Here is a 27,229-nt window from a genome sequence, read left to right as displayed (position 1 = left end):
ATACGGCCCAGTCTAGGTTCAAATCTCGACCGGAGTTGTGTTTATTATTTTTTTCACATTTACTTTTGGATTATGACCACTTTATTGTTTTTCTAACTTTTGTACTTCCACGTAAGTGAAGTCATACTTCAATAAAGTTGAATCAACTACCTTTCCTTCGTAAAGGCACCAACTCATTGATGTTAATCTTGAAACGGAACTCGAACAATCGTCAATCTAAACACCTTTTCTAACGACCCTGCAGGGTTTAATAGTATGCACGGGGTTGCAATGTACAGGGAGTGTTGAAGAGATAAAAAAACCCCTTGACCGGTTCGGAACACAGCTAACAATCCACGAGACAAACCGCCCCGGTCTCGCGGCGGCGGCTCCATTATAATCAACGGATCCGTGATTACGTGCCGTTTTTTTCAACCCTTCGAAGTAGGGAGAGGTACGCACGTGTCAATGAACCGTGACGATGCCCGGCGGCAAAAAGGTATTCTTTTTTATATATGTGTGTGTGAGAAGTTCATCTCATTTGCATAGGCAAAAGGTATGTACTATGGGGAACCGTTGATCGGATGATGAGGAGCTATAAGGGCAGTTCCACTCAGTTCGAGAAAATATTCCATTCCACGAAATTAGAATGAATCCGTGATCCGTTTCTACTGCTATCAATGTTTTGGGCTGAAAAAGATAAAGTTATATTTATGTACGTAAGAATATGAGCTCCACTTATCCCCACAGCCTTCCGCTCACACTCTTTTCCGCATATCAACCCCGGCGTTCGTACGTCCGGGGGGGGGATATGCTTGAGCCGGATGTGCTTTTTTTTGCTGTCGATACGAAGGGTCACAACATAGAATGGGGTTCATTTATACGCCATTCTTATTGGTGGCTTTTGTATTTCTTCCACTACCCCAAACGGTGTCTATGGTTTTCTGGAATGGAATATCTAAGACTGTTTAAAAAAAAGGAAACAGGGAACAGGGAACTTCCTCTACAACGCAGCATGAATAACAACCAATTCTTTCTGTCTGTCTACTGGGTGATGTGCTGCTGTACGGTACTTTTCCATTCATTCCATGTCCACAAGGCACGCGCAAATGACCAAATGACCCAGTTCTGGGTGGACAACAGGGTGGTACATTCGGGGTGGAAACTGTCTGGTGCGGTTGTGATCGAGCATGACCGCAAGGACGGGCGCTGTGTGATGTGCAATGCATTAATTTATCAATGAACGAAGCAATGTGCAATCGGACTGTTGTTTGCTGTTCGGAAACTGTGCGTTTACACGTCTTTTAGGGTCTATTTTTTGCTTGTAAATTGATGAGCAAATGCATATTTGCATCATAAATTAAATTTTATAATTGGAATTACTTTTTTTTTTGCACATTATTCTTGGATATCTTGCCTTGAATGTATGCAATATATATTTTTTCAATTTTCCAAAGTTTTAAAACTAGGGCGTGAGACATTACTGAGAGACAAAAAACAATCATTAAAAATAATAAAAAAATGGATTAATTTGAATATTTTGAATACAAAGCATTCTGGAAATGTGAGAAAAGAATTACCCTCAAATTGTTTAATTTATGAATTAAAAATAAAAACACACGGCAATTTAGGGACGCCATCATGGTCATCCAGCAAAATGTATCGATTTTTCTCGTTGTGTATTTCTTCCTTCAAACTTTACGTAATACTTTTTGAGAGCCTAAGACGTATATATTTTGCATACAGACCGGGGCCGGTGACCCTATAAATAGCATTGCTCCATGTTTGGGTTTTTGTGATCGGATTTCCAAATTTCCATCCATCCTTCCCCTGCCCGGTACTGTGCAACCTTGAACTATTTTTAGCCTGCCTGCGTTCTAAGATGTTGCGTGTAAAAGCCGCTCAGTGCCGAAGATTTCCGGCACCTACCTAACTCTCTGGACATGGTAGCGATTTCCGCCGTTCCAATGTGTTACGTTAGCTTTGATTGCTGTGGCTGTGGGGGACGCTGAATAATGATGTCGCTGGGAATATTTTTCCCTTTCCCGTGGAAATACCGACCTGAATTGATGGAAAACGCAGCGCGAGACGGAGCAAGAAATCCGTGAAGACGTAATGGATAGACTCATAAAATTGAAATCGCACGTCTGACAACATGTTGTACATGTTACGAAATCGAATAATTTTAACGAAAGAATGGTTCACAACTCCCCCCCCCCCTTCCCGTATCGCTTTTTGAACGAATTTCCATGTTTTGATATGTACCTCACATGTTTAGCTGTGGAAGAATTTCAAAATACACAAGCTCGTTTCTAAACATTTTCCAATCGCTGACGAGAAGCAACTTGGAATCTGAAATCAATTCCCTTTCCGGCTTGCTTGCTGATCGCCATGTTTGTCTAAGCTATGCAACGCATTTGACACTGAAATTTTCATCCACACCCGTGTCCGTGCTTTTCCGTGATTTTTTCCCCATCCCCGACATCGGCGAGGTATCAAGTGGATTCAGCAGGGGTAATGGAACTGACGGAATGGACGGTTTATTTTTAATGACATTCCCTGATGGTCGACTTCTGGTCCCGACATCTTGGCGTGACGCGGTTTCCTTCCCCTGTCTACCGACAAGTGTGGCACTCTATTCTTAGCCACGAGCAAACCCCACAACCAGACGGTTTTCGAAGCATCGGCGTGATCGACGTTTACCGTTAGTTCTGGTTTTTGGACAATTTATGTTCATGTGTTTCGTGCCGACCGAACCGCAGTGGATTTTAGAATAATGATTACGGGTTTTTCTTCTTTATGTTGTATGTGACATTCTTCTAAGCTTGTCGGTTAGTTGGTGAGCAGTTGGAAAACAAACGAAAAAACCCACACACGCCTATTGCAGTGCAATTCTTTCCCGGTGGGTTTCTCATCTTTGTCACTAAGCGATCACAACCTTCGCACCAATATGGGAGCAACATTTACACCCGGTCATTCACCGGCAGGTTGAACCGGAGATGTCAGTAACTTTGAATCGAAAATGGATTGCAACTGGAGCTTCAGCGATGGTGTGCTGATTTTTGCCGATGGATCCATTTGGCCTTTGCCAGTGTTTTGTGGTTCGTTCACATTCGACAGGTTGGCCCATCGATGACAGTAATCCGATACGGTTAACACCCCGTCCCGTAACACCGGACGGTTTGGCAACACCAAGGGGCGTTGTGGCGTTGTTGCAGATTGGCGTTGACTGCGGATGTCTTTGGGACGTGATTTAACCTCTGCACCAGCTAGCAAACAGACGGTTTGCGGTTTGGAAAGCGAAATGTGTTGGTTTCATGTCCTCCTGAATGTCACAAGAATTTTATATCATGGCTGTAACATCAAAACGCATTGAATGTCGTTAGATTAGTAATGATTTGTGTGCGTTTTTTTTGTGTGTGTGGTTCTACATGTGTTTGGCTTCTTTTAACAGTTTCAAATGTTGTTTGATGTTGGATTAAATTTTTATTTATTTAACCATAAAAATAAGCTTTACTTCCAAGGCGGTAGGAGTTGTAGCTAATACAAAACATCAAAGTGAACAACTTTTAATGTAAGCAATAATTCTAATGATTAAACGTAAAAAAAACAATGTTGGATTAATGAGTTGTCAGACATAGTGATGACATCGGTTAAGTTTTTATGAGTTTCTAAATTTGTTTGATTTTTTTAAACTTCTTACCCAAGCTCGAAATGTACTACGAATTATTCGGTTTTTAATTTTTATTAGCGTTTTTTTATTTTGAAGAATTGTTAGAATTACAGGGTTTCGAATCATATAAGGGAACAGTTCAATCGGTAAGGAGAAAGATTCAACCGCTCAGGGGATGTTTGCAACGCTTTGGTGGAACTTTTCACTCGCTTAGGAGAATTTTGCAAGCATATAGGGGAATGTGTCAAGCAATTAGGGGAACCGTGCAATCATAGTAGGGAATTTTGCAACCGCTGTGGAGAACAACCTGTCACCCGCCCAAATGTCATCGTTTGCCGGCTGTTGTTTGTTTACATTGTGCAGCTGCATTGCAAAACGTACGCGAAAGCAGAATTCGTGTTTTAATTAAAAATTTGCATTTACATATACTAATTTTTTTTATTAAACTATTGTTTGCATCATACAATTTTACTATCACCTTGCACGCGTCGTTCTTCTACACGATCTAATGAATAAGCCGATGTTAAATAAACAGCCACGAACATGCTGCTGTACGCCAGCATAGTGTTACATACATATGTATGTAATCTAAATTATAATCATACATAATAGTTATACATTTTTACGATTTTTTATTTATGTAATTCATGCAAATACAAATTCAGTTCATGGCATTCAAAATTCATTGTAACATAATTAACAACAAAATCTAACTAATCTCAACTACTACAAAACTACTATTCTCTAAATACATTCTAAATACATTTTACTCTTCTATTTCCTCTCCGTTGCAACATTTTCGCACATACCGGAGCATATTCCTATAAAACCCATCGGAATCTTGCCGTGTTATGAGATCAGCCCCATCTTTGATTGCTTTCATCAATTCTGTCTCGTTTAGTGGACTAGCTCTTCGTACAATCTCTTTCCATTTTGAAAACATGTTTTCAATAGAGTTTAAAAACGGCGAGTATGGTGGAAGATACTCCAGCCTAATGTTGTTCTCTTCCGAAAATGATTTTACAATGCCCGTCTTGTGGAAAGCCACATTATCCATAATTATTATGGGTTCAGTTATATTGCTTCCGGCAAAACCTGCTTTCAGCTGATCTAAAAATGCAACGAATAAGTGTTGGTTAAATGCACCATCAGCTGATTCGTAAGCCACTATGCCATTTCGAGTCATCGCGCAACAGATAGTAATGTTGCGGCTACGAATGGACGGAACAACTTGCGTCGCAGGTTTACCAGAAGCAGACCAGCCTCTTTTACATCGTAAGGATACATTAAATCCAACCTCATCTAAAAATATGAAGTTGGTGTCGTTCAATTCCGCTTGCCACTCTATAAATCGAAGAGCATATTGTTTGCGTACCTCGACTGTTTGCGGGGTGTTGCGACGTTCGGGGATTAATTGAATCCTTTTCAGGGTATAATTAAATCCAGCCAGATAGTTCCTTACAGTTGAAATGGAAACTTGCACCCCAAATTCTTCACGACATTTTTCAGAAATTTTTTTTAGGCTTAATGAACAATCCTCATCAATCCAGTTCTTCACAATCTGCAGTTGCTCTTCGTTTAATTTTTTTCCATGTGGTCCCCCTTTCTTATTTGAATTATCTTTTACTTCCATATCGTCGAGATATTTGTGAACTATGCGCGACACAGTCTGGATGTTAAGTTCCATTATTCTCGCTATATCAGTCATACGGTACTGGTCTAGGTATAGCTTCACAATTTTGTTTTTGTTTTCAAGAGATATGGTTTTTCTTCCCGACATGTTGGTACGTTGAATATTATATGCTGCAATGGAAAAATACAGCCGATTTAAGTATGAACCTACAAACATAAATATAACAGTCGTATTCAAAATGTATATTCTTAATAATTACTTGGCTTCTGCAATTATTTGTGGCTGTGTTTGTAGATAGTAGCGATTCGATGTTGTAACAACAGAATGAACGAGTTGTTTTCGTAACGAACGTAAATTTTTAATTAAAACACGAATTCTGCTTTCGCGTACGTTTAGCAATGCAGCTGCACAATGTAAACAAACAACGGACGCAATCGATGACATTTGGACGGGTGACAGGTTGTTCTCCACAGCGGTTGCAAAATTCCCTACTATGATTGCACGGTTCCCCTAACTGCTTGACACATTCCCCTATATGCTTGCAAAATTCTCCTAAGCGAGTGAAAAGTTCCACCAAGGCGTTGCAAACATCCCCTGAGCGGTTGAATCTTTCTCCATACCGGTTGAACTGTTCCCTTATATGATTCGAAACCCTGTATGCGTTAGGCAGCGCGCTGTGAACAGCCAAACAAACCAGACAAACACGACACTGTTCGAAAGATGCTCTGCCATTTGTCGTGTAGAACTGTCACTCCATCGACAATTTCAATGCCTAGTACTGTCGCTAAGCAATCTTTCCTCGTTTTATTCCAATTTCGGTGAGTTTATGTATGCTAAAAATCTGAAATTCTCTGTTCCACAATAACTGTTAACAAAGCAATCCAACACACAAACTGCTTCGGTGCCATTTGACAAGAAGGTATAGAGTTTCAAGGTGTGACACAAACATGCAAGACAAAATCAAACTGTTTTGTTCTATGTCGTGTTTGTCTGGTTTGTTCTATGCAGGTTGACAGAGCATCTCCATATGATTGCTTGGGTTTGTTCTTGTGGTTTTGTCTGGTTTGTCTTGTTCGAGAAGTGACAGCGCGCTGCCTTAGATACAAGACGCCTGTTAGTATGCAAAAGTTATTTTAATTCCATTTTTTTGTGCAAGAAGATGATAAGTTGTGTTTTTGTTTACGTCCAGATATCGAGATCTTTAGGACAATAAAAATGATCAGAAAACTAAAAATCGTATACATTCAGGAGCTAGAACTCAGGATAAAAGTATTGCGAATAAGCTTCATTTTTTGAAGTTAAATTTAACGATTATTTAAACTTCTGCTTTCCAACCTTAAGAGATATAAGATCACTTAATACAAGCTTGAGCATGATTAAAGCATACAACAAAAAATCTGTTATGAAACCTTCTTACTGTGTGTGTGTGCCTATTCATTGCTATCTTCCAAGTTCTCCAACTCTAGTCTCATACAACCTTCTATTAGTAGAATATCTGGGTCGTATAATTTATCACCATTCTACCATTCTCTATGCCTATTCTTCAACATAGATGACGGTAAAACGGAACTCAATTTTAATTCCATTTGCAAACAAACCCCTGCCCCCTGTCAATCATTCGCACTACCAACCTTCTCAAGCATATCAAACGAATTCCACGCTGTATCTCGTGTGTTGTTACCTTGCATAAGTTCGAAGTATAAAAACAAAAAAAAAACACGTTTAGTGTCACACACCTTTACTCGAGAGTTTATTGAGACATTTCCGATTGGTCGACCTTGGCTACGATCGACCTTTGGAGGATAATCAGAAGCCTTTTTTGGCATTGACATCAAACAAACAATCAGAGGGAAAAAAATACAGTGATAAAAGCAAGAAAAAAACAAGCTACACATTGCGAATGTCATCGTGTGTTCACAGCGAAGATAAAACTCCCCATTTACGGGTACCTTAACGGAGTGATTACGATAACTGTAGCGATTCGTACTTTATAGTGGTGCCTGCCAATACGTTGTCCAATGTCGGAGGTTGTTTGCATTGGTTTTATTGGTTGTTTCCTTTGCACTTTCGTTGATAGCTTTTCACACGTTTGTATCGTTCTGGAAGGTAGATATTGAAGGCAGAAAAAAATGTGTCTACCTTCACACGTGTCATTTCGCCCAATAATTATCCTTTGCTCGCTTCAATTCACCTCTGCTACTAACAGTACCAAGCATATCTGGCTTTTATTCTCTCACTCTTGTTATTACGAAACATTAAAACCATTTCGTAAAACGAGTGGCAGAAAATGGGCGATTCACAAACACCGAGATCCACGGATTTTTCGTTCCAAGGCAAACCTTGGAACCAGCAGCGCGTCATCGTTTGGTGTTTGGCGTGTGCAATTGCATGCCTTCCAGTCGAGTTGACAAAAAAAACCCCATCCCAGCGACACGATGTCGCTTTTGTCAGCTTTATATTTAGCTTCAATAATATAGCATTTTGTTATCAAAATGAGCATTTCTCCTTTTTTTTTCTTTTTCACCATTCCAACTATTGCTTCCTGTCTCTTCTGGGAGAGGTTTAGTGAGGTTTGGTGGCAGGAAAACTGTCGGATACATCGCCGACTAAACCGGAACAGCACGATAAGAGTTCCAAATACGTCATCGCTACCGTGTTTGCTGACGTAATGCTTGTCTTGTGTGGTTGAAGTGGAAGAATCCCATTTTAGTCGTTGGGTGCAAAACAAAAAAAAAACGGGACAGTTTAAACCGGGCCGGCACACGTGCCTGGAGAAACGAACCTGGGAAAATGGAACTCCTTTTTTGCTGCCATCAAGTGCCACCCCAAAAAAAACATCATGACCGTCTTATGTAATTGCGCTTCTTGCTGTTCCATTTATGGTGCCGAAAAAAACAGTCTTCCATTTTTTTTTTGTTTTTCATTTTTAAACCCGCTCCAGTGACGTCTTAAATGACCTTTACAGAGGGGTTTTCAAAAGGGATGTTTTTAAAATGTTCTTTCGTTGACTAAACATGGTACTTTGTGGTAAATTTGTTTTGTTTACAATTTAGAAGTTTTGCTTTAGTTTAGTTAGTAGTTCCAACTAATTAAGAGTACCTACACTAGGGTGTACACGTGGGAGAATTGTTACGAATGTTCGATTAGCCTTTTTCTACTGCCCATTCATGTTATAGTACTTGTTCCTACCATTCCTTACCTTGCATCCTTCGTTTCAATTCCAATTTCACCCTCAAACGTTAGCACAATAGTGGCGGCCACCACTCCAAAAGATGGCGAGAAAAATCAATGTGTTCTGCTTTACATTTTTACTCACGCAATTGTGAAGTGTTCGTGCGCTTACGCCCGAAAGTTAATTGTTGTGCGCACGCGTGTACGCTTTCGATTGCTCGCTCTTATTCCAGCTCACCTGCCCATGAAAAGATATACGAGCTCGTGATCAGCGTGATCGTGGGTCATTCGTGTTGAAGGGAAAATTGTGTGCATTTATCCATTCCTCTTGCCGCTTTTTTTTCTCGACCCCTCCGTTTTGAGGTTCGCTAGCATTATGAGCTTTGCTCTATTTTCCCCTTTTGCAACCAACACTTGTGATCCCCGGGCTTGTCTGTCTGTACACAGACACAATGTGATTTAGCACGTGAAAAGAAAAATGTATCAAAAACGAATAGAAGAAATAAAAAACAGCAGTATCAGTACAAATGTAATTAGTCAAACGAATCTCTCAACGATCGAATTTGCCTTTCCGATTCGAGATTTCCGAACTAGCGTCTTGTATTGTACACAAAATTAATTGGTATCGTGTGTGGCAGTGTATTTGTTATAAGGTCTGAGAAAATTAATACTTTTGTTGTGAAAGATCTGCATAGTTGTGGTTTTTCGTTTTCTTGCTTTCATGCTTCAGTTACGTGAAACATTTATTATGGTAGAATCATGCAGGGATTGGTGAATAAAAAATAAAATGATATTTCCTTATGTTCAACGGGAATTAAAAATGAATTGGAAAAATTAGGGAATTTAAAAAATAAGAAAAATATACAAAGAAAAAAAATTATTTAACGATTCAAAATTTGTGAAAAACTATAATGCTACATAAAACAAAACAAAAACAATATTTAAATAATAAAAGCAGTACAGAAATGAAGAAAACTATTGGTAAACAAAAAAAAAGGTAAATTAAAAAAGCATAAGAATATCCAGGAGCAAGAACTAAAGAACACAAAATGTAAATGTAAATAACCAAACCACAAAAAAGATGAACAAACGTCACGTGATAGATGATAGAAATATTCTACAATCTCACACAGTGAAGAACACGTTTTTTACAATCATGATGTGTGTTACACTATTAAAAGTAATTTTCACGTAAAAACCAAGTGCAGCACACTGACTATGAGTGTATTGTGTTGTTATTAAAAATGGCCTCTTATTACCAACCTGCAACCCGTTTAATAACAGCTTTTTTCCCCCCCATTCAACTAATTACACAGTGGCTCACACACCTTTTCTGTTGTCTTTTTTTTTTGTTTTCAATCATATGATAGCGCTGACACTATGCAGTTTGAATGCAGTTGCATCTCGCTGCCCGTACGCGATATGAGAAATGTGATGCCCAGTTTTATTGAACATCCGGTGTTTGGACTTTGACTCACGTGTATGGGGATCAGTCGCTTTATGGGTTAGTTTGTTAGCTCGCGTCTGTTCGCATTTTTATACTGCTTTCATTTCGTTGAGTTTATCGAAAGGTATCCGGTTTTGGTTTAGGGCATTAGGGCCCGTTGAACAGGATCTTCCATGATTTATGGACAAGTCAGCTCCATATAAAGGTTTGCTATAAAGACATGCTTTTCTATTTGGTACCGCATCTAAACGATCTGGCAAATCAATTACTGCTCCGAAATGGTCACATGCGTCCGTTAGACAACGAGGAAAAGCTTCCACTCCATTTGCTACCTCTGTGTCCAGTTACAGGGGCGGGATATTGCGGAACTGTGAGCGGAACAAATATACGACGATACACACAACGGTGATTAGTAGTAGGTCGTCTACGGTAGAATGATCCGGGAGCGGCTGTTGAGACATAGCCGTGCGCGCGTGGACAAGCGAGTTATCACGTCTCAGCTACCTTTTTACCCATTTTGTTTGATGATACTCGTTTTTTTCTCCCTGAATGTCTTCCTGCATCAAACGGGCAGTGGGAACTACAACACTGCAGTTGTTCAAACAATCGTCTCCGGATTTCCTTTCCCTCTCGGCCTGTCTCGGTGCGGAGATGCAACAAACGTAAGGTGACATGCTTTGCAATACATCAGGGGACGGTTGGTTTGTTGTGTTGATAAAACCCAACACAAAGCCCCTGGCATGCGTGGTGGTGCATGCGGGATAATGGTAGCAAAGATAACTAGAATTGCGAGCACGTTTTATCGCCTGATTGCACTCACCGTATGGAGCGATGCATTGCGTGCCGTTTTTTACCGGAATGGAGCTGGTGAAATCAAAAGTCGAGTACACGCGGCTCTCGTTGGAAATGCCTCAACGCACCACGTTTCCTACCGATGGTATGCGATGGTTCACTGGATCGCCGACCGTAGACCAGCAAACGATTAGACATAAGTGCAACCATGTTTGATGCAGCCCGCCCGATGATGGGTGGTTCGTGGCAACTTTCATAAATCATTCAGAAGTGGATCAGAGATCTGGAGAACATGGTTTCGCTAGTGAAAGGGACGATACCGAGTTTTGTGTTTTATGTTTTTTTTGCAGACAATTCCTCTAATGCTTTTATTTTTATAGATTTAATGGCAGGTGTTGAAAATGAAATGGAAGAAAAATAAATTCCCTTGCGATAGAAATAATTGGAAAAAGGCATTTAGAATAATTTGATTTTTAAGGTAAAATTTTTGTATTTTCTTTATTGGTTTTTTATGATTATTTTAAGGTGAGACTATTATAAATAAAATATAACTTTTTGAACTACATTGTACTGACATAAATACATATTTTCTTTAATCCGGTCCGGATGAGATTTGATATCGAGACCTGTCGTGTAGAGACCGTCGCTGCTACCATCTCCACCAAAGAGCCACTAGTAAGCCTTATGTTCAGTATTACATATATTTTCATAAACCGAAGCAACATAAAACACTATATTGTTTATTTTTTCAACAATAAAATAATTTCACAACAACTTTCAGCAAAACAAAAACTCCTTCAAAAAACCATCTTTTACGTACAGTTGATGCTTGGAAAATAGTTTTACTACCATACGAACGAATCAAAGTGCGCCAAAAAACAATCTGTCCATATTTTTCTCCTAAACGGCGCATCAAATGTGGGTCAGTAGTAAAAACATACTTTAATATTCTTGGCAGCTTCTTAAGAAAGTCGGCCGTTTGGTTTTCCATTCTCACACAGGCGTACATACACTTCTTTGCTCTTGGAGTGAGCTCTTTCCCGGTTATTCCGGTAGATCCGGCCGGTCGTTTTTCATGGCGTTCAGCAGAAAATGGGTTAGTTAAATATTTATCTTCCATGTTTCGTTCGGCCGTTCGTTCGCTTCATGTTCGCGGCCAGCCTTGTGAAAGCCATCAAACCATCGGGCGGGGAGTGTACATCGTCACATTCCATTGCTGAAAGTGAAATATCGTGTGGAATGTGAAATGATCACATCATAACTTAAACAATGCTTTCGGCGGTGTTGAGGGTTTTAGTAGGTTTTGTTTATAGTTTTGGGCTTTGATTAGTGGAAGCGATCTTATAGGCTTGAAATAATATCCCATTCGAGTGTGTTGTAATATCGTCTTGCTGCGTAAATACATTGAAAATACAAAATCCATAAAACTAAATAATATTTGCATCGCTTTACTGATCTTGTTGCACTGTTTGCGCTGGTAAAACAAAAACCCCAGACATACGTTCGCGAAAGCGAGAAAAAGACATCCAAAGTCAGCCATTTTCCTGCCCTCCCCCCAAAATTTCATCACCAACATGTCGCAACGGGTGCTCTACCTTTATTACGTCTAGTGTCGCGACACTAATGACGTTGCGTCATCTGATCGCAACTAAGCAAGTGTGATTTAACGTCATCAGCCACCCCGAATCGACTTAATGGTTCGATTGAGCCGTTTACGATGGCGTCTTGGTTTTCCGCATGATCGACCAAACCGAAGCAGACGAGGCTGAGCGATTCGCTCTCGTTATACTGAGGATCATTTCGGTAGCTTAATCCGATAAATCAAAACGCACTCCACTCAATAAGGTCAACCTGATGGGGAAAAAGGGGGTTTGCACACATAAATCAAATAGTTTGTTAAATTTTAAAATTCCTTTGTAACGCATCTTTTAAAGGCCTTTTTTGCCTTCTCGGCTTATTACATGAATCAAGGCGTAAAATTAAATCTCTTATTTTCCGTATTTCACGTGCGGATTCTATTGGGTGTCTCACTGCGTCATTTCTCTAGCACTCCGTCCAGAGTGTGTGTTCTATGCTGAACGATAGAACGATAGAACGATCGGATGAAACATATTTAATGGGAATTCTTCTCGGAATGAGAATGAAAAGCTGGCGCTATAGAAAACGTTCCCTCATGGACCATTTTGCGAAATTATGCTCTTTCTCAGTCACGTTGCCATCATGCCGCCGGTGTATTGGTTTTCATGATTTTCTTCGAACCCCGTAAAAAAAGGGTTTATTTTATCCGTTGTCAGTGACATGTAGCAGCCCGGCAAGCTATAAATCATCTGCGTTTTATTGCGTCGCCAAAACGGAAATTTTCCCACCGGCTAGAGCCAGCCAGTCTTTCTAGGCCGATTAGTTAGCGGGAATTGAAATGTGTTTTGCATATGGTTTGGTTTGGTTCTCGCATTTGAGAAGACATGCCTGTCAAGAGCATGTATCTACATGAGAAGTAATTATGGAACACGTGTTCTAGAAGAAAAAAAGCGAAATTAATTGAAGTATTAATTAAAAATATTAAATTAAATTATGAATCTTCATCATCAAAATGACTAATTCTTTGTGTTTCTTTTTTTATTTTCTCATTTTAGGTAAGCCCTAACCTTGGAAATGGACGACGATGCATTTGCTACACAAGGGTCATGAAGTATTTCTACAACAAACCTGTTTACTATCGAAATCAATTTTCCCTTTTTTTTGTAAACTCTCCATTTTTTAAAGTGTGATAAATTTTTATATGTGTTTTGATTCGCTTTCTGCTCACAGCTTTTTACACTCTTGTATATAAAAGTTTCAACCACCTTCCATCTTGATGGAAAACGTTTTCTTATACGAAATATGCCATAAAATACATTCAGTGTTATATGGCTTCACAGGAAGAAGCAAAGAAATGATACCATTCACACCACGATGTGAAACAATCAGCTGTAATTCAACGTTCAATGTAACTTTTTCACTGGTCGTCCTTAAACCAAGGCAAAGATTTGGTGCTATAAATCGAAAAGATGGTTACCGCTAATGTATGTGATAGCAAACAGCAATCTTTCGGCTGGATATTAATTTAACCACCTTCACGCATCACGTCAACTGCTCCTTCATCTTCAATGGCGTAACACGCGCGCGCGCGTTTGTGTCTGTATTGTGCAACAATCGGACACAACCTTCGATTTCGATCGTTGCTGATTGTGATAAATTGCATTCATGCATTCCGCGTTTGTGTGCGAGCTGTATCACATAATACACCTTGGTGTGGGATCTAGCATTTTGCATCCCATTTCTGCCTTCCTTGCCTACCCATAACTTGTCTTGGAGGGCAAACAAGTGTCACAGTGTTTGGTGAAGGATTTTAATCCTCTTGACATTGCACTTTACTACTTCCGTCAGTGATGCAAATTACGTATTCATAATGATGGCTTGTGTTTTGTTGGTCTCGTAGTTACAGTTTAGTAGATAGCTTTCAGGGTCGGAATTTTGGCAAATGTCAAGAGAGATCAAAATTAATTGGTTGCAAGCATTGAGGTCGCTAAATCCAATGCACCCGAACAATTCAAGAAGATGTCCTTCAGTTTGTTTTTTAATTATTCAAATTCGGGGTCACACTTTGAGATGTTGATAAGGAAACAATTTATTTTTCTAACGTAAATCGTTATGCATTGATTAAAACTTACTAATTTTAAAATACTTGTTTTAAATCGAAGCAATAAAAAGAAATTAATTGTTGATTTTAGTATAAAATATATTTTTGCTAGTAATTTAAATGTGATAGCTTTTAATTATTTTCTTGAAGTGGAATAGAATTCTATAATATTCAGTTCCATCCTTCCTTCAAAGCTACCTTCTGTTAAATGGAATTAAGTTAAAAATAAAAAAAAATATTCGTGATGGAATAATCTATTATTTTTATTGCATCTCATAAATAAGCATCAAAAAGCGAGGAGCAGACGCTTTTTTATCCAGTTTTGCTATATTGCAAGTCCAATTCAAGACGTGATAAACTGATCTCCCACCAATGAGCGTACTGCTCTCTACGCTGCTGAACCTTTTGACCCTCGCCTGCTGGTCACGGTCTTCCCCTTGATGTCTCGTACGTTCCACTGGCTGTTACTAAGCTTCCAACTAGCCTATAGCTACAAAGCACAAGGCCGTCGGTTCCGGTCAGCGATAGAAACAATACTGTTAGCCTTCGTCGTCGTTTTGCATCACTAACGAGCGCACCCGGCATTGCCGTTTCGAAAGAGATGGCCAATGTTTCACCATTTTGAGATGGTCCATTTGAATGAAGTTCACGCCACTGAACGGGACGCACTGTTAGAGTGGTAGGAGAGTTTAGTTTTGTGCCTTGGGAAGGAGATTCCGATCGTGAAGAACGTTTCAAGTTCGTCCCATACGGAGCACCATGAAAAAGTGCGTACATCCGGGAAGGCATAATGCACCACACGCTCAAGTTCAATGCTGCTTTGGGGGGTTTTGCGTGACAGAAGAAGGGAGCCAAACACAAAATATGCAAATATGAGTATCACGTGTGATGATAGCCAACGGTGTAACACAAACACTTCAATGAATGACGGTGTGTTGAACTTGATCGCTGTCTGTTTTTTTGGGGTGGATGTTGTCACATTTCTCGAATGCAATAAATTATCGATTAAATATGTAAGATTATAAAGGATGCATTGCTACTATTGTAGAAGAATTTTAATATGCTGTCTAAACATTACATGCTTAAACCGCATTGAATCTCCACCAACCGAACACGAAGTGTCATTGATCGGTGGGATGATGCCACATCTTGAATCGTTGCCATGAGCGAGTTGATCCGCAGTTACTTTCGTCCAATCACCATTCCTGTTACCTATTTTTATTCTACACGTTGATCAGTACCATCGGAATGCATGATAAACAAATGCACAAAGGAAGGAGTTCCCTTTTTCGTCTTCGACTTGAAAACTCTGGTTGGCATGCAATCGGAATTGCACATATCACCTCTGATCCCTCTGAGTAAACTCACCAGAGTGTCACGATGAATCACGCTTCGAAACAACGGAGTGAGCGCGTTTGGTTTGGTGGTGACCTGGTGCGAAGGCATTAGCATCACCGAAAGCCGCCGTAATGGCGTAAGACTCTTTTCTTAACTCGATGACACTGTTCCTCACTTCTTGGCGTCTGTTTACTAACTGGTCGTTAGTGACGTTCCGGACCTTTTCTGTGCAGTGTTAGTTTACGCTATATTCAACTATTTGCTCACTGCTGCCGCTGCTGCACCTTTTGCAGCTGTGGGAAGCTTAAAGTTAAAGTTTTGTTGTACATTCGCATGAACTTACTGTGTGGGAAGATGATGCATTTGAATTATATTTCAATGTTAAATGCAGCTTCCCACTGTTCGCGAACAATGTTTATTGCACACTTCCATCTTTGCAATGAAGAATTTTTAATATTTTACAATAGTTTTTTGCGGCACAGTAATGTGTCTTAAACGTTGGTTTAATGATTTTTTTCCCCAATTTTGTGTTGTGAAACTGCTGAGTAACATTTTTTTTACAACTTCAACTCAGACTCTCGGTACCTGCCAATGTCATAAAATATCGATTAATGACGTCATTCATTAGTAAACTTTTTTGTTTTGAGATCGATAGCGTGCGAAACTTCATCACTCAGTGAAGAATTGGCGACCAGAAGTAGCTCGTTAGAGAGGAGCCGAATCGTGCTATTTCTTTCCGTGTGTTCTTTCCCGTGCACGTGTATTCTCAATGGGATTCAAAGTTTTCACATTAATTACGAAAGGGCATAAAGTTTACCTAATCGGTGTAAGAGATGAAGGACGATCGGTTCGTTACGTGGCATATATTTAAATACGCATAAATATGATGAGCCATCAATCAAATTCAATTTTATACCTCTTGATAATTCTTGCTCTTGCATTGTGTATGAGCATTCTTCCTCTTGAATAGTAAATGAGAAAAACTTCTTTTGAAAATTTCAATTTGCAAATGTTTTGCAATTTGTTTCGAGCAATTGAAATTTTATTGGAAAGTAATTTTCCTACTTTTTGACTCACAAGAATTGAACTTCTTCAAAATCAATAATAAATAATTTCATACTCTATAAACTTCTTAACTTAACTTAAGGTTTAACTTTATCTTTAACACTATTCCAAATGTTTACATCATGCTACGTATAATTATTTTTTTATATCTATTTTGCTTCGTAACTTTTTGTAATTTATTTGTGTATTTCCGTACACGCATTACACCTCAATGTATGAATAAATACATTGCGTGACAACTTTAACACACGCTAATGCGCTTTGAACCAATTATCTGTCGGTTCGTGAGCTTTTGCGGTTTAGGTCGCTTACTGTCCTACACAGAGTTGTTAGCTTTGCTGTTATTCTTGAATTCTTACCCACTTACAAAACGATCCCAGCTCAATCCTGTTCAATGATCCCTTCACCGCTTCTTGTTTTTTTTGTTGTTGTTTGAATATTCACCTTTTCATGAAATGTCAACTAAGCAATGATTCAACACATTCACACCGTGGTGGTACCTCGGGAAAACTCCATCCACCGACACCGAACCTGACACGCGTGTACTAAATTATGCTCCATTTCGATCGATGCGTGTCACAAACAAAAAAGGGGAAAAGTCACTGACCGTAGCAAGAGGGTAGAGTTCAACGAAAAGGAACGAAAGGGCCAACACACAGGTTCGATCGAGGAGGTGTTGTTACGTTTTTATTTCGTTTGTTATTTGTTTGCCATCATCGTTTGTCCTTACATCGCCCTACCAGAAGCGGATAAGGGTAGCTGAAAGCCCCACTGGACTGCTGCTGCTGTTGAAGGAAATTTATTCGATTTTCATATCGACATGATGTTGGCCAATTATGTGGTTTGGTGTACGCTTTGTACCGTCGATCGTCGCTATATCGTTGTCCTTTCGGGTGCTACTACTATTGGCCCACCATTATGGTGACATTTCGTCGCGGAATTGTTGTTCGTTCTCTGCGTGATTTATGGATTTTTCATTTCCTCCGGCCACACATCCGCTGGTGCTTTGTGTTTGTACTCTTTCTACACCGGAGTTTCGAAAGGAGTTTATTAGTATTTACATGACACCGATTTACAGATCAACTTTTGCCACGGAAAAGCGAGCAGTTGGGGCTTGTGGGCTGGTTGGCGGGGCAAATAAATCACAGCCAAATGTACAAATCGCTGTTCACGCATGACGCACACCGACAGTGGGCTAACAAACAGTCTCGCAAAGGTCAGAGGGTTTTCGCTTTTCACTGTTGCTCCAAACAATTTTCGAACCGAGACTTTGGAAAAGTGATGATAAGAAGCTAAGGGGTGGAAATGGTAGAAAGGTTTGAGGGTTAATATACGCTTGTGCGCTTACCAAACCCAGCCACGAAAGCAGTACAATCGAAACGGAAGTGACAAATTGAGGCAAACGGATGAATGAATTAAACGCACGTGCCCTTGCACATTAATTAATGCATGCCCCATTATGACATCGGAGCAGCACCCTGCGTGCACCCATTTCTGTCTACAGCATTAACCTTTTGCCAACGTTGTGTTGTAGCATTTCTAATTTCCTTCCGCTGTATGGTCGCATAACATTACATTTCTGGCCATTAGTGAGTCGATGAAATGTAAGTCAATCAAAAGGAATTAAATACATCCATCGAATATGTACCACGCGATCGCACTGCACACACGATCTCGCCGCGGGGGTTGATATGAAATTTTTGCTGTCCTTTTTTTTCCTTTGCCCATAATGTTACAAATGTTATAGCAAAAAGAGGCAAAGGAAAACAATGGTTTAAAAAAAACAATAACTAACCCTTTGTGTTGTTGCGTGTGCGTGTCACGTTCGTGGTTGGATGAATTTATGCGGTTGATCCGGAATCGTTAAAGTATGGCTTATGCGTCAAAGGATTAAGTTGTTCAGTATGAACAATTTCGCTTTCACTTACTAGTAGTTTGAAATGATTTCCTTGAGATACTTACCAGAAGTTAAAAATTATTTTTATGTTTTTTTTTTTGTTACACATCGCATGCAAAAATATATTGTTTGAAAACAAGTGCAAAACTGGTGTTAAAAAGACTGCTTTCTGGTGTCAAACACTGTTTTTTTATATTTCTAATTCATTGTCCCTAGTTCTTTTAATATTCGATTCTATTTTGTTATTAAACAGTGATTCAATGCTGACAAATTTTGCTTAAATTTTCATTTATTTTATTATACACTTTTAAAATGTAGCTTTTGGTGATTTCTTATAGAAAATTTAACTATTTTATTCTTTATTTAAAATTTGAAATAAAACCATTACCGTGCTCATTGAATGTGTGCTGCTGCATTGAACAATTTGCTATGATTTACTATTATCTTCCATGTTCAACAACTCCCACCATTTGATGACAGTGAAATGTACCACGAGGGTGGATCGCTTTTGTTTGGCTTCCCATGACGCGGCACGAACCTCGGCGCGATGTTCAAACTAATTGCATTCGCTCTCTCGCAGACAGACAGACAGATTGCCGGCGGGGTATCGGTTGAGTGGCAAAAGAAGGGCTTTCAATCGACCTCCTCTCTTGGGGCGGGAGAGACGTTCCCACCCGAACATCTCGATCTCGTTTTTTTTTTTGGATCATTTTATGCTTCATTCCATGGAAATAGATTTTTAGCCATTTAGAGCACGTTGTCACGGATGTGTGTGTGTGTTTTTATTCTCTCACTACATTTCGTGATTTCATTTGGTAATGCATGTGGTGCTGGAAATCAATCCACCATGCCCCGCTACGACCGTGGACTTGGGCATGGGCATTGTTCCGGGCGCGATCAATAATGTCCGAACGATAAAATGTGTCCCCGCACCTGAGCTTGACTTCTCTCTCTCACGTTCAAGGTTGTGCGGTGCAGCGATTTGTTGCACACAGAACTGTGGGACTGTGTCGTTACAATATGTGTGCCGCCTGAATGCTAGCGAGCCGTGCGTCACACGTGTAGGTTGCTGGTACACAAAAAAAATAAATTCCATCAACTGTACCCGGTAGTAGGTGCTGTTCTATATAGAGTACAGGCAAAGTGTGGTGTACCATTTTCCGACCGAGCAGTTTTTCTTATCGGTCAAATTTTGTTGTTTACTTTTGTCCCATCTGCACGTCGTGTAATGTTTCCCGCTGTCATGTTACCGCCGCTGTGTTATCAGTTTGGTACTTTCAAGACTTTGCTGTCGAAAGGTTGTAATGGTAACGATAAAGAAAATAACATTCGTGCTTCCTTCTCTTGGACGGGTTCGCGACGTGACAGCCCAACGTCAACCTTGTCCCCGTGGACATGGCGCAAAGTAGGTCGTTTTTATCACGACAACACCATGATACATGAAGGACAATGTTTCCGCGTTGGGGAAAAGTCGCCGCTTTTCAATGTCTGATGCAAATATGTTGTACATTTTCAAATGGTTACATTGTTGCGTTGTGTTTTTTCTGTCCGATCCATTAAATGGAATTGAGTTGAGAATTATTTATCGAAAAACAGTGAATTGTATTACGTCATTATAGAGGTAGAAAAACATAAAAGAAAACCAATGAAATCCATTCGATCGTTTGTAATTTGTCAAGGATCATGTTTCTCTACCGTAAAGCCGTTGAAAAAAAACTGACTGCTCGAATACAAATAAGCTCAGTTTAATCCAATATTGTCCACTAATCCCACCTTCTATCTTTTCTCTATCTCTTTCAACTTCAGGGAGGAAGTGAAAAACCACACCGTGAAGTGGGGTCAAAAGTTCGAGTTTCCCTGCAAAATGACGTCGAACGCGTCGACCGGCGTACTTGACCCCTGCACCGTACGGATATCGGTGCGCAAAGAGATTAAGGGTGGCAGGAGTTACCAGGTAAGTTCCGTATCACACATCGTGTACTTTTCTGTTCGAATATTAATCGTTTCATTCGCTTGTCACTTGTGCAGAAGCTAGGATTTACGGATCTAAACCTGGCCGAGTTTGCCGGTTCCGGCCTAACGTCGCGCAAGTGTTTGCTCGAGGGATATGACGCACGACACCGGCAGGACAACTCCATGTTGAACGTGTCGTTGCGTATGCACATGATTCAGGGTGATATATTGTTTAAAGTGTAAGTATTTCTAAAGCGTTACCTTCATCAACTTCAGTTAATACATTTGCTTTCTCCTACAGTCCTTCTCCCAGTCCGAAATCGAAGACTGCCCTCCCACAGGACAACCTAGCACTCGGACTACAGCCCACCGATTCGGCGATGGCGACGGTCGGCCCCGTCGTTACACCCGTCGTAACGCGCGTTACTACCAAAGAAGATCCATCGGCCGCATCCGTTGCGTCCGGGTTCGATTCGCTGCAGAAAAAGAAACCCCCAACGCAGGGCCTAGCGACGACGATAGGTACGTATGAGCGGACAGTTTTATTGAATGTGCTGGCTAGCAACTCAACGGTCTTGCGGTTCAATTTCCAGAGCACCAACAATCGATCGACCTGGACCCGCAATCGTTTATCATTACCGATTCCGGTATCTCCGAATCTTCCGAACCGCCATCGTCTCTGCTGGACTTCCAGTCGAATCTTTCCCTCGTCGCATCGCTACCGATCAGTGTCGGTGCACCGCAGGCTGGCAATGTGCCCGGCAGTCAGGTAGTATCGACCGTTGGTAACGTACCCGGTGCGATCGAATTAGGTCACTCGCGCAACTCGAGCAATACTAGTCAAGTAAGTGTGGAACGGTTTTTATCGCAATCTGTTCCGCTTTGTAAACTGTTTTCATTTTTTCATTTATGCTTCGTCTTTTCGCTGCACCAGATGTCCAAAGGCTCCGGTTACAGCAGCTTCTCCCACAGTCAACACTCGAGGCAAAGCTCCGAGGGAGATTCCGGTCACCAGAGGTAAGCGAATGGGGACAGTTTTTAATCAAATTTTCCAATACCGTACCTTTAGTTACTTTCTTTCTCTGGTTTCCATGTGTACCGTAGTTCACTTTTACGTTTGTCGAGGTGTGTGCAATCATTTTTATTTAGAAGGATGCTATCCGTAGCTCATTTCGGTTTTTACTAGTGATTCTTTCACAAATTGTAATAGATTTCCCTTTTTCATTAATCCTTCTCACGATAATGTTCCCCCTTTTGGATCGTTTGTTGTCGGTTTGACTATCTTTTAATGCTGATTGATCGTTTTACAAGGCGGGAAATAATTTTTTTTTATTTTACCTTGAGAAGACTAAAAGTTTGGAACCGATCTAAGAAACGAATAATAGTCGTATAAGGAAAATAATTCTTTTTCCTTACGTACTGAATGTTAAGTTCTGTACCATTTTGTTCTTTCAATTCCTTACTTTGTCGTTTTTAATATTGAATCCTTTTTCTTGCTTGTTATAAGATCTTATTATTGGTTAAAAATTTCAATTCTACATCAACATCATACTGAGTGTACTGTTCTCTTCTCAGTGGAAATGATCGTTAGTCGTTTTCCTGTGCATTTCTTTCGGAACTGGATCGATCGTTGGTGTGTTTATTTCCGTTTTTCCCGTGACTATATTTGTATATTCCATTCACTGTTTAAATCCTTCCGACGTGTCCGACAAGATACTTTCTATTCTATTATTTCATCTACTAACAAAATAAAATGGCTGTACTAAAGTGAACTAACGTTTCTATTTACACATTTAGTTTACAATCTTAATAATGTATCATGTATTATTGGAGCTCATTAAACCATGCAGTAGAATGTGACTAACAATCCAAAACCTTCTAATAAAGCAATTCCTACCATGTGTGCTATTGATTTGAAAAACTTCAATTCCCTTTTGAATGATTATGACAAGGATGCGACTAACAACAGTTTTACGAATCATGTGATCTATCGAATGCTGCGTGTGTGTGTGTGTATCTCTCCTTCTACTTTTATGATTTTATCTTCGATTCGAAACGATTTCTAACGAAGAATACAAATGCGCGGTCATGCGGCAATAAGCGAATCTGTTGTCTGTCATTTCAATTTCTGCCCGAATTGATCCAAATAATGTGTCTGATATTGTGCATTGTAGCATTATTTATAGAATTTGATGGCTGTTTTCTGCGAAATTATTGATTCGAATAGGATGTGTAGGGAGGAGCACGATTAAAAGTCTCAATATGTTTACCGAGCTGGTAACATGATAGATGCCGATGGAAGTCAGTTTGGAAGATTAAATCGAATTAATTATAAAATGTTTTAAAATTAATTGGTGTACAGTTTTCCACGAAGAAGGTATATAGGAAAATTTTTCCAAGCGATATTTAATCGAATCTGACTTCTTTTTCGCATTTGCGTTAGTGTTTTGGCAGTTGAGACAAGAGATGATTTGTTTTGCTTTCGTTTTGTACCCAATTTAGAGAAGAAGAAAAAAAAATGGTGCAATTTAATATCCGCACCGGGTCACTTTATAGACCGTTCGTGATTTTTCACCAGATCGTTGTCTTTCGCTAGCATTTTGCTTTAGATAAAGCATGCGAAGGAGTACCTCTAACAAGCTGCCGAATCATAAAAATAATATCGCGATAACCACACAGACCGTGGAGAGAAAAAAAAAACCGGCGGGTCAGGTCAGAATCAAGCGTGGTATGAATTTCAATTTAATGGTCAATCCCAGACGGATGAAGCGCTCCTGGATAAGAGATCGTTTTTCATAGTAATGGATACAAATTCTTGAAGGTTTTTTTCCGGTGTGCAATTAAAAAATGTAAAAATGCTTTTATCTGTTTAATCGATTATTTCACCATCGTTATTGTAGAGTGTGGAAGTGACCCTTTTTAGGGCGATTAAAAGTTTAAGGTTTCACAAGCATCTTAATGGTTTGGTTCCTTTGGGTCAAAGTTTATAATATGCTTTAGAAATAAGGGAAACATTAGTAAGACAGAATAAAACAAAAAATCTTAATATCTACACCCCAGAGGGCGACTTTTGCCATATTTGTTGTCCCTTTCTCTAATGCTAATGTTTCACGCTATGGTAAGTTTGATCTTTACCGATAAGCAGTAGGGCATTTCGCTACGGCCAGAGCCATAATTCTTTGTGCTGATTAGTTCAAGCGAATGTGCTCTTTCGATTATGTATGCTTTCTAGCGTGTTATTCACCTTTGATGTCGGTGACTTTTGAATTTGTTTATGCGTGTGTATGTTTACTCGTCTGCAAAGTGAAACGCCCCTGATGTGTAACTAAAGATTACAGAAAAGAAGTCACCGCTTCAAAGTATATCAAGCGTTGGTCAGGTTGATGCACGTTTCTTGGAATGAAGGTTTTTCGCATTTTAATATGGCTTATGGGAATTTGTATCTCATAAAATTGTTTAAGTAAAGTCTGCTCTTCCAAGAAGAAATATTTCTCCTGCACAAAGCTGCAGTATTGGGGTAAATAGGAAAGTAAAATAAAAATTAAAGCATGTTAATAAGAATGAAACAAATCGCATGATCTTTTGCCACTTGCCTACGCGAAACTATTTTTTGTGTGCGAAAAATAAGAATTTCAGGCTTGTTAGAAACTAGTTAGTAATGTCTGCAAAATAAATGTAACTCATGCTTGAATTATTTGAAAGAGTAAAAATGAACTCCTCAAATACGCTTGTCATTCAATAGAAACCCTGAAGGGAACGTTCATTAAATTAAAAAAAAAACTTTCATCACAGCAAGTTCTTCTCTATCTGTGTTTAATCCCGTTGAAATATGCTTCAAACATTTTAAACCTTTTCAATGTGTGTACTGGTGCGATCCTTTCTTACATTCATTTCTCAAGGACCTTCCACAAATGATGGCTCCGCTGCTGGTGAATCTCTCATTTCATTAGCAGCAAACTCTGGTAGCGTTTCAGCTATATAGTAAATGCTCTGGATAGTTCCTTTTTCTCTCGCTCTATCTTTCCCACGCCGCATCTTTTCTATAGTGGTATCTGTTTTAGTCATCATGTTTAGCTGTGCCTCCCTTCTCTGTGCTCTTCCCCCCCGTTTCTAGCTTGGCCCTTCATTAGTGTGTCTCTTAATTTCTCTCTAGTCCTTATGCACAGCTCCGCTCTGTGTGTCCTTATTGTCTTTTTGTTGTTGCTGCTATCACAGCCAAGCGTGTAGGATAGTGAATAGTTCTAGTCTGTTTTAGAATTGCGCTATGTTCCCGTTTTTTATTTCTTTTTTTTCTCTTTTCTTCCTTTTCTCCTCCCCATACCTTTCCTTACGCTCCTGTCCTGTTTTCGTTTCCTTTTTTTTAATTTTATTTTTGCAACACCGATTGCGCGATGATGTGGAAATACGTGTGCCGTAATTATACCGTACTTTTCACTATATAACCGTACTGTGGTTGTTGTGTTTCGAACACACTACTTACATACGCAAACACACACACACACTCACACATACCTAAACACAACACCAAAACGACGATGCATTTCGGTGCATCTTTTGTGGGCGAAATGAATGTGAACGCCACTGATCACAATGCACGAAACCGTGTGCCTACATACAATGCAAACTGAAACGAACATCAACAACAACAACAACAAAGGTTCCGTCCGGCGACGGCAACGGTTTTCCATGGCAAACCGGGCACGGTGCTAACGGTGGTGCCGGCCACCAGCTCCACAACCACCACGACTAGTAGTAGTACCGCACAGTCTGTAGTTAACGGTGGCTCTAGCCGTTTCGTTACGATCGCTAATAAGAAACTTCTCACCAGCGGTATCAGCAACAGCAGCAGCAACAGCAACAATACCACCACCAACAACGGAAGGCCTAAGATCAACCCTACGAAGCAGCAGATGATGACTGCGAACCGGTTGCTTATGAAGTTGCGCATACCCCAGAGTCCGAACTCCGATTCGGGCGATGATGTCTTTGTCACGCCGGACGTGACAGTACTGTCGGAGGACGAAGGTGGTGGCAGTGACGATCGAACGGAGTCCGGTGTGGAGGAGTTCGGAACGCCCACGTCCGAGATTCCGCTAGCAAAGCTAATCAAGATCAAGAGCATGAACAATTTAGCCGTCCCGAAGGGTACCTTGTTCTCGGATGACGAGATGGATCACCCGGACGGCTACATCCAGACGGACGTTACGGATGAGCATCATCTTACACCCGGCATGAACTTAAGCCGTATGAAATCGCTCGGCAACCTGTCGGCGTACGAACGCGAGTTCGGCCACACGCCAGTCGATTTGTTACAGTCAAAGCGGGACTTCGAGACGAGAAGGTTCAGTTTTGCGAAAATGCGCTCCTTGACAGATTTAACTGCGGGCGATGAGTCGGATGATGTGCTAGTACGTCGCCGACGACAGCTAGAAGCGGAAGAAAAAAGTTCCTCGGATGAATCGAAACCACCATCCTCGTGTCAACTATCACCGGCGGGTACAACCTGCGGAATTGACCTCGCCAATCGCTTCCTACCCTTCCAGATGCGCAGCTCGTTTCATAGTGGTGTGTATCGGAAGCGATCCGGCATAGGGTATACGCGCTACATCGGTATCGATGATGATCCGACGACGACGACGACGACAACCAACGGTGAACCAATGCTTGGCGGTACTAATCTAACGAAGATAAACTCCCTCAGCACGATTCCAACCGTGCTTCCAGGCGAACGAGTCAATCATGTGCCTTTCCTGACGCCCAACATTGGCCGTAAACGGTTCGCAACGAACAGTAGTGCCACCAGCAGCCCGGATGAAAATGATCCCGATCCGATTAGATTAGCTAAACCGAAGACAAGTTCCTCGCCTACCAGTACGGTAGCGAAGGTGATTGCACGTAGCTCCGTCCGGGGCAATAATCCGTTCGAGCGCAACTTCCGCAAGAGTGCTCCGATCGGTGGAATCGTTGTTGGGCAACCGGAACCAGCGACAGGTACACGAAGCAGTGGTCTGCTTCGAACGTCCAATTCGTCCAGCTCGGTGCAACAGCTGCAGCAGGTGGGTGGATTTTTCCGCCAGTCCGACAGTAACTTCTACAACATCGTACGTAACTACCCGATCGGGAAGTCTTCCTCCGCTAATCTGGAGTCGCTCAAGCATCGCTCTTCCTACAACAACTTCCCGCTAAGTCTTAAGCCTCAGCAACAGTCACAGCAACAACAGCAGCAGCAGCAGCAGCAACAACCTCATCAGAAGCAATCAAAAGCAGCAGGTGTGCTATCGAAGGGAGCCGGTGAACTGAAGGGCATTGTACCTTTGGTCGGTGCGAAACCAGTGGCTGTGAACCATCAACCAACGACGACAACAACGGGCAACCGTGTCTACCATAGGTAATAATATTTCTCCTCTTCCCTTCCCGTGTGTTACGCTACCAGGTGACAGCGTGATACTGTGAATAGCGCGTCTACAGTCATCCGGTCTTACATCGGTCACATTACCACCGAACCCGAACCGGTGGTAAGAAAGTGAAACAGAACCCATCAGACTGTTCCTTCACTTCGCACATATTCGCAACACCATCCATAAGCATTCGTTTGAAAATCG

At 40.7% G+C, this 27,229-nt stretch overlaps 1 protein-coding gene across 9 annotated transcripts in view; it reads left to right on the top strand.

Moving 5' to 3' along the window:
- Positions 1–27,229, top strand: part of LOC125766578 (nuclear pore complex protein DDB_G0274915) — an 80,337-nt gene that overhangs the window by 45,719 nt on the left and 7,389 nt on the right. For all 9 annotated transcript variants that reach the window (XM_049432669.1, XM_049432670.1, XM_049432677.1 and 6 more), the window contains exons 3-8: positions 20,481–20,628; positions 20,703–20,866; positions 20,929–21,149; positions 21,221–21,471; positions 21,562–21,644; positions 25,285–27,015. In XM_049432669.1, coding sequence (XP_049288626.1) covers positions 20,481–20,628; positions 20,703–20,866; positions 20,929–21,149; positions 21,221–21,471; positions 21,562–21,644; positions 25,285–27,015 — 2,598 coding nt within the window. The remainder of the gene's footprint in view (positions 1–20,480; positions 20,629–20,702; positions 20,867–20,928; positions 21,150–21,220; positions 21,472–21,561; positions 21,645–25,284; positions 27,016–27,229) is intronic.

The sequence above is a fragment of the Anopheles funestus genome, chromosome 2RL, assembly GCF_943734845.2.
Source record: "Anopheles funestus chromosome 2RL, idAnoFuneDA-416_04, whole genome shotgun sequence".
In the NCBI taxonomy this organism is placed as follows: Eukaryota; Metazoa; Arthropoda; class Insecta; order Diptera; family Culicidae; genus Anopheles; species Anopheles funestus.
Note: the sequence above shows the minus strand (reverse complement) of the source record. Positions and strands in the feature narration are given on the sequence as shown.